This window comes from Montipora capricornis, chromosome 4, assembly GCF_036669925.1.
Source record: "Montipora capricornis isolate CH-2021 chromosome 4, ASM3666992v2, whole genome shotgun sequence".
In the NCBI taxonomy this organism is placed as follows: domain Eukaryota; kingdom Metazoa; phylum Cnidaria; class Anthozoa; order Scleractinia; family Acroporidae; genus Montipora; species Montipora capricornis.
The window spans coordinates 39,561,530-39,569,795 of NC_090886.1; the positions used below are offsets into that span (position 1 = coordinate 39,561,530).

The 8,266-nt window shown below is 38.9% G+C and overlaps 1 protein-coding gene across 3 annotated transcripts in view; it reads left to right on the top strand.

The window, feature by feature from the left end:
• The first annotated feature begins 964 nt into the window (after positions 1–964).
• Positions 965–8,266, top strand: part of LOC138046909 (zinc finger protein 98-like) — a 15,002-nt gene continuing 7,700 nt past the window's right edge. The window contains exons 1-2 of one of the 3 annotated variants that reach the window (XM_068893526.1): positions 965–1,859; positions 6,600–6,698. In XM_068893526.1, the coding sequence (XP_068749627.1) occupies positions 1,035–1,859; positions 6,600–6,698 (924 nt within the window). In that variant the 5' untranslated portion in view covers positions 965–1,034. The remainder of the gene's footprint in view (positions 1,860–6,599; positions 6,699–8,266) is intronic. The other 2 variants (XM_068893524.1, XM_068893525.1) reach the window with 2 other exon arrangements.

Below are 8,266 nucleotides of genomic sequence, written 5' to 3' on the forward strand. Positions count from 1 at the left end.
GACACTCGATTGAAACTCGCTCTATGGATTACAGGTTAGGAGGCTTAACTGCAATTTAAAGCTAAGCGCGATGTTTTTTTATAACCCAACCGACTGTTTCTTCGATACATGCAGGAGCTCCTTTTCGATGATGTTATAATCACCAAACGATGGAAACTGTCAAAAACGATGATTTGTGGATTGTAGCTGAATGTGTGAACCATTACAGTCACCACACAGTTAACCTCAGACTCCCACGAAGACGTTCTTAGGGTTCGTCACGCGCCTTCCTGCCCGACCAACTCTTAACGAACCCCAACGAACGTCTGCGTTGGAGGCTACTACACAGCCGACCCTCTTTATATTTGACGCCGTGCCAAACTCTAGCCAATCTCTTGGTATTTTAGAGTCTCGACTGACGACGTAACAGGGAACTTTCGAACAACACTTTCGTTTGTTTTAACAAGCTTTGTTCTGACAGCTCGTTACCATTATTGTTACCCAAGTAAGGAGGAGCCATCCCTGGGTACCACAGTTTTTTTTTCTAGCGTCCGGCTGGATGCTAGAGATAACAAAGGGCAGCCTCGTTCAGGAAGAGAGAGTTAGCCTGGTTCCTGTAAAGAGGGTCTCAATGCCGGGGTTAACGTCAACCTTCAAAAAGTTTACTGACTTTCTTACTAGTTCTTACCGTCAACCGTCAGAAAGTGTTAATTAAGGTATCTCAAATTTCACTGTTTCAGCTGATCTTCACAGACTTTGAAGTCTTTGAACCCTGCGGGCAGAGGCCCTTCGTTCCTCCTAGGGGCTCCTGATTGAGAATGGCTAAACTGGAAAACTCAGTTCCCATGTTCTCAAAAACACACTGCATGATCATGACATTCATGACATGACATGCATGACAAGTCAATGGGCGGTTTTCAAAATGATGAGGTTTGTCTGAAAGCGTTTCCTTCTTGTCTCGCCTCATTTTCCCGCGGCCAAAACATTGAAAATCTTCCGACGGAAACGCTTGCTACGCAGGCTAGAACTAAAGTGATTTGTGTGTCTTGTGGATTATGCCATCTTCCAGCATTCCTGTTCCAGATAGGGACGCAGGAACTTATGCATCACCCCGCAAGAAGAGCAGTGCGGAGAATTATCGAAGGCACATTGCAAATTTGAGGTCGGACTTGGAAGCCGTACGCGCGAAATTTCGGCAAGAAAAAAGGAGAATCCAAGAGAATTTCGACAGGGAGAAGCAGAAAACGATCGAGCTTACCACGAAGCGACTAACGGACGAGCATGCAGCAGAGGTTAAAAAAGTACGGGAAAATGCAGCGAAGGAGAAAGATAGCGAACTCCGACAAGTTTTGAAGTTCAAAGAGGAGGAAGTGAAAACTTTGAAGCAGCAAGTTCTGGAGGAGAAGGAGAAGAACCGAAGTGCCGAAGAAGAGTTACGGAGGGTTTTAGCGGATAAGGGAAAAGAGGGTGAAGACCGATCAGAGATAGAGCGAAAATTGCGAAGCGAGATCGCCAGTTTGAAAGAACAAAAACATAGAGTGGACGAAATGTACCGAATTAAAGTAGCTGATGACAACGAGAAAGCCGAAATGATCCGCCGCTTAAAAGCGGAGCACGAGATCGAGCTTCAAAAGTTTATGAAGTACTCCGAACGCGAATCTATCCAGAGTTTGCACCAGAAGGGACTCACTGAAAAAGCTCTGAAGAAAAAAGCGCACGAACTCGCGTTCAATTACTTGGCGAAGAAACTTGAAGACGAAAAAGGTGACCTGGAACGCCGCTTGTCGCACGGTGGCGATTTGGAAACTTTGCGGCGGTCAAATTCACACAAGATGGGTTCCTCTCTTGATTGCGACTCAAGTGAACGTTTAGTTGAAAGCGTGAGTAGAATATGTTTATTTGTACTTCAAAGTTTGCACTTCAAATAAGCTACTGTTTCCTTTTAACGCAATACTTTATATGGGTTGCTAAAACAAAACAAAATCTATCGTCTTTTACAATACATGCATTTTCAAAGTATGACGTTGAATAGGCCTTTTGCAACAAATTGGTAGCATGACTGATAATGAACTTTATAAATTCCAGAAATGGAAAGATCGCGCTCGTCTTAGCCAGAATACAAATTTTCAGAGAAATACCACTTAAAATTCCATACTTTTTTGTTTACGAACGACAAGCTTTTGCCTGCAGTGTAATGTTTCATAATTACGCGCTACAAACAGAGCTCCGATTCCTACCTACTTTTACCATGGGTCAAATATGCGAGAATAAACGTGCAAGGGTGGAAATTTTTAGACTTTCATATTTCGAAGGAAGAATTTTAAAGCTGTTTGAAAACTTTTGTATGGAATCATTGAGGCGTGACTGGTTGGCAAAGCGTCCTTTTCCTATTCAAATCCTTATAATGAGATAAAAGGTTTCGTGAAGCACTTAAGAATAAATATAATTAAGCGATATAAAAATAGTAGGACGTTTCGATGACTCCGTGTCATCATTATCGTCGTTCTATTTTTATATCGCTTACATTTATTCTAAAATCCTTATAAATTCTTTCAACTGTAACAAGACCAGTTTAAAGGCCGTTGGCAAAACAAGGATCGGATCGGATCGGATCGGATCAGACCGGATCGGACCGGACCGGACCGGACCGGATCGGATCGGATCGGATCGGATCGGATCGGATCGACGAAACCCGGACTGGTTCAATATCAAAATTCCTGCCAATAGACAGTTAAGGTTACTTTCCACCTTCACAGGTGTCCTTCTGGAAAAAGTTCGTACTCGCGTTTCAATAAAATCATAGCAAACTATACATCAGAAGAAAGCTTAATAAATGTGGACAGTTTTTGTATGCAAGGGCCAGCTGAACAAGTACAAGTGCCGGATCTTGGGAGATTTGACCAGCAAATAATATTTAGACTAAAAACTAAATAATTATGCAAGGCTGGTTGCATGGCTGTGAGGATATATAGTTTTTGTTTGACCAATATTTCGTCGGGTACGGCCCGACTTCCTCAGGGAGTTATGTACGAGTTTTGATTTAACTCCCTGAAGAAGTCAGGCCGTGCCTGCATGACGAAAAATTTGTCAAACAAACACTATATATCCTGACAGCCGTGCAACCAGCCTTGCATACTTATTTTGTTTTTAGTCATAATAAATGTAGTTTACGCCAACAAATATAGTTTAACCGAGTTTTCCTTTTATATTGTCAGGAGCCGGTAAGACGTGAGACCACCGAGGGTTCTCCTAATTAATTTATCGGGTATCAGATGCCGCAGCACGAGCAAAATGACTTCACAGTGTTGTTATTCACAAGCCATCAACGAAATTGTCTCAGGCGTTTTCGATATTCTGATTGGTTGTTTAGACATCCTCATCTAAGGTTGGAGTAGCCAAAAATATGCGAGGTATGTTGTGTAAATGGACGCCATGAGAAATTATTCTAAATATCGGAATCTCCTGACAAGCTTTTGTTGATAATCATGTCTTGTGAATAACATTGTGCAGTCATTTTGCTTGTGCTGTGGCATCCGATACCCGATAAATTCAACCGAAGAACCCTCGGCGGTTTCGCGTCTTACCGGCGCCGATCCTAATACTTACCAAAAGAAAAACTCGCTTAAGCAGTATATTTATTGTAAACTACATTTACTAAGCTTTCTTCTGATGTATAGTTTGTTATGATTTTATTGAAACTAACGCGAGTACGAACTTTTTTTTTTCCGGAAGGTGGGAAGTAACCTTAACTGGTAGCCCAGGGATGTAATGTGTCTATTGGCAGGTATTGAACCAGTCCGAGTTTTGTCGATCCGATCCGATCCGATCCGGTCCGACCCGCAACACTCAGAGTCTTAAAATAACTGAGGAGAGAGTGCTGCCTTTGTAATAACATCCACAAATGGTTAGACTTTCAAGTCTTCGTGAATAAGGAGTATAAATCGCAGGTCCCATCTCACAACCTTCAATGTTCATAAACTTTGGGGGATGTTCAAAGATCCCACACACTAGTCGAAAAGAGTACAGTGTTGTGGTCTGGTCTTTCCTTCAGCCATGTTAGTCGGCTTGGCATAATCTTCTGAAGGGACTACTGATCGATGAGACCACACAAGTAGAGCAAAACAGACAGTATAGTCAAATCGAAGGAGTCCAAGTGCTGAAACTGGTAAACAAGAATACTGCCATGGATGAAATTGCAAGATTGTTTTGATCAGTTGTTTCCTGGTCTTCCCAGTAACTTCTACTTAATATTTACTACTTTTATTAAGTGCCAATAATGCCAAAAACCGTAACTCAATTTTAACTCAAACTCAACTCATAACTCAAGCAATACTAGTACCTCTTTTTAGTCAAAATAGTTTTGTTGATGATTTTTTCATTTTGTACAGTTGTAGAATGACAGGCTTTGGTGGAAATTGAACAACAGAGTTTCTTAAAGTTGTTTCCATTTTGAGTTTGCTTTTACCATGCATATTTTAAATGGAAAGCTTTTTAATTAGTAACAATACGTTATTTACTTATTGCTTGTACAAGACCTTTTAAAACTGTATTATACTAGTAATAGTTTTCACTACATCTGCCCCTGCCTAGGATAATAGGGATGACAGTTGAGGTGTTTTCCAATTAAATATGTGCTAAACTTTGTGATGTACACCTTCATATTATTTTTCATGTAATTAGGTAGATAAATAAAAGTGAAAGATGCAAGGAAAGGATGGGCAACAACAAACAGCATTTATTTTTAATTTCCATCAATGTTTATTTTATATGCTATCAAGTGAAAAGCAAATTATTTACACAATTTTGGAAAATGCTTTGAAAGTATGATAGTAAAACAGAAAGAGGAACATTCAATGACTAGAAGGCAACTTTAATATTTTTTTTCGTCATCTTTTTGACCCATGTGGTTCCTAATATTATTTATATTTGGATTGCTGATTATTATAATCTGTGAATAACTGTTGTAAACATGATCGAAAATTGTTTGAAGATGTTGATAATGAGACTATGTTTTGCTTTCTGAGGTTGCATCTAGCAGTTTGTGGCCGAGTCTGTTGTCCCTGTTTCTGATTTCATTTGTGTCTGACAATTTGTCATGCTCAAGATTCCCAAACAGCGTGATGTAAACAATCTTCGCACTGGAAAGTAGTAGCAATAAATTGGATGAAATATTGTTGGCTTCCCAAATAAACTTCATTTTACACTATCGTGGCAAAACAGATCTTTTTCTGACGTTAAAAACTTGGCTACCTATCAATCATTTGACAGCTCTTAAAAGAAAACATTCCTGTCATTTTTATAAAAAATCCTTGCGTATCACATTTCAACCGCACGTATGCAAATTTGTTAATCTCAAATATTACACAACAAGTCATGATGAATTCACAAAGGAAAATCTCACAAAAACCTTTTCCAGCAAAAAATGTATTGAAACAAACAACCCGTTTGCTATTAGAGGCACAAAATCCTTCCTATTTCATTGCGTGCGTGGAAACAAGAAACCCAATCATGTCAAAATTAATTACCATACGCAACGAAATAAATTTCAGGATCAAACCCTTTTTCGAAGAATGTTCTTTCACATAATTCTTGATTGTCACATTTCCAGTAATTAACTTTTTACCTGAAAACTGCACAATAAATATAAATAGCCAGACCACAGTAAACACAGATGCATTCAAGTGTTTTATTCTTTTTCTGAGTTTGTTAACACCATATCCAGCCAGAATAGAAAAAAGTTAACAGAGAATTTGCCATTTGGTTTCAGTGTTGTACATAATACTACATTTGCAAAATGTTGACATCGACTTCGATAGATGTAATTGTTATTGAAGCTCATTCATTTTTCACAGCTTGTGTTGTTTATCGAATTGACGTTCCATTGTTGAGCTCCAAAAGGGTCTATTTTGTTTAAAGATCCAATAAAACACCATTCCAATGCGTTACATGGGCTTCATCGCCATTGTTTGTACTGTGTCCACCTGATAAAATCTATGCACTTCCACTACCCCCTGAAACTTACCAAAGATACACACACGATACTCCAGGCACAAAACCAATACTTAGCAGCCTGGGAGAGAGAGGTTTCCATTTTCGTGACACGGGAAAAAGGGAGAAGTGACACCCATTTTCCGACTGGCTTGCCATACTGGCAATCCAGTAATTAAGAAATTCTTTATTATATAACAAATAAAGAAGCCTCACCTGTGATCTGCAGGCCGCAAGCAGAGTCTGCTCGCAGGGTACAGTTGATGTATGTGTAGCTAACCTAATGCTGAGTTTGTGTTAGCTTTGTTTCAAATTTATTCACCAATTATAATTTTGATTTGGAATGCAAAAAATGTAGTCAGTAGGGCAGAATTTAAGTGTTGTTTGACTTAAAGTGTACTGTAGAGAAAGGTGTTACTGTATATATATATGGCTTTTAAACAACTGGAGGCCCTTACTGTCTGGAGCTTTAATTATCTGACAGAATATGGTCAATAAAATTTAATGCGATCAAGAAGCCTTTTCAGTGGTTTACTTATCCATACATAGTCTTTGAGCAAAAGATAAAAATTAATATGGTGGACCAACCAGATCTTCATATTGATCAGTTTTCTCATTTTTTTATTTTATAGCCTTTGGCTAAAAAGGCCAAAGAAAGAGAATTCAAAAAGAAAAATGCTGAGCTGCAGTCTAAAGTTAAAAAGGTGGAAAGGAAGTGTGCTGTGTTAGAGGTTAGTTACACCCTCAGAAGGACTTTCATTATCTTGACTTGCTGATACTGCTGAGGCGGTTAGTCTGGCTAATCTTCATGGAGAACATTACTGTTCATGAGACAAGGATTAGGAGGAACTGTTTAAATTTACAACTACTATTAGTAGTACAATGTAATTAATTCCCTTTGCGTCATAAGGCTGTGATGCTGTCTCGTCTGGCCACTCTGTCTGTGGCAGCCATCTCAACCTTATCCCTTGGAGCTTCCATCATTCCTTTTCCAAGTTGTTTTGAGTCTTCCTCATGCCCTCCTCCCATTCAGTGTCGCAGTCATTGCCTCCTTCCCTCTTCAGCATTTGCCAGATCTATTTCCATCTTCCAAGTTCATCCCTGATGCTGTTTGTGTTTGCCCTGTGTGACACCTTTAAACAGTACAGTGGAAACTACTGTATTTACCTGTGAATAAGTCGACCCACCCCCCCCCCCCCCCTCCCCAATTTTTGATGGCAAAAAAAGGTATTTTCTCAATTTTCTTAAGTTTACTCAGGATACTAATCTTGTATCTCTTAGACATAATTTCAGGAACTGTGGATAGTGGATACACGAAATATCACAGCAAGTCTCAAGTGCTTTAGTTCAGTGCTACAGCAATTATTGTTGTGTATGCATGAGGGCATCTTGTCCTTTGGTTTCGAAAAAGCCCTCATAAAATCGATTATGTAAACCTCAAACTAACCTTTTTCCTTGTGCAAGGACAGAAAGGCATTAGAGGATAAGCACAACATCACAGAAGCTGGAGAAATCTTTGAAAATGACTTGATGCAAATCATTAAATTGGTCCACACGTGTTAAGACTTGGTTTACGTGTATCTCACATGACAAGGAAAACAAAAAAACTCAAACCAAACACGACAAAGTTTCCAAAAGCACTTTAATCAGCAAGGCATGTAACAATAAAAAAAAAACAATCATTACCAACCAGCATTTGCCTTTGTTGAATGTGAGTGACAATGACACAAACGTGAGATATTCGTTGTGCCAGGTCACTAAGCAGTCAAAAGATTGTGTTTTATTTGAAGAAACAGAGACGTCTTTTTTAGCTTTCCTCTTTTGATAACCGAAAATTTCCGGTCTCTATTTCAGAATTGTGCTTTGAGTATCTTTGACGTTTAGAGTTGGACAAATCTTTTTTTCACTTGTCACCAAATGAAATGAGCCAACCTATTCCACCCAAGACGATAATAATTATTATGCTAATTTTGAATAAATTATTTAGCTAGAGCTTGGCTCAAAATTTTTGACCCATGCATAAGTCGAGGGTGACTTTTGGAGTTTATGTATTTTGAGGTCATAAAAGGTTGACTTATACATGGTAAATACGATACTCATACATATAGCTCTATTGTATAACACATGTACACTTAGTACAGTATAGTACAATAGCACAAGCTTTTACCTACCAGTTGTTGTGCTGATGAATCTCATGGGACAACCAACAATTCCTAACAACATAATATTCTCTATTATTGTTTTGAACAATGCAACAGTCGTATAGTGTGCAACAAAGTTGTCAAGTAACATAAGACAG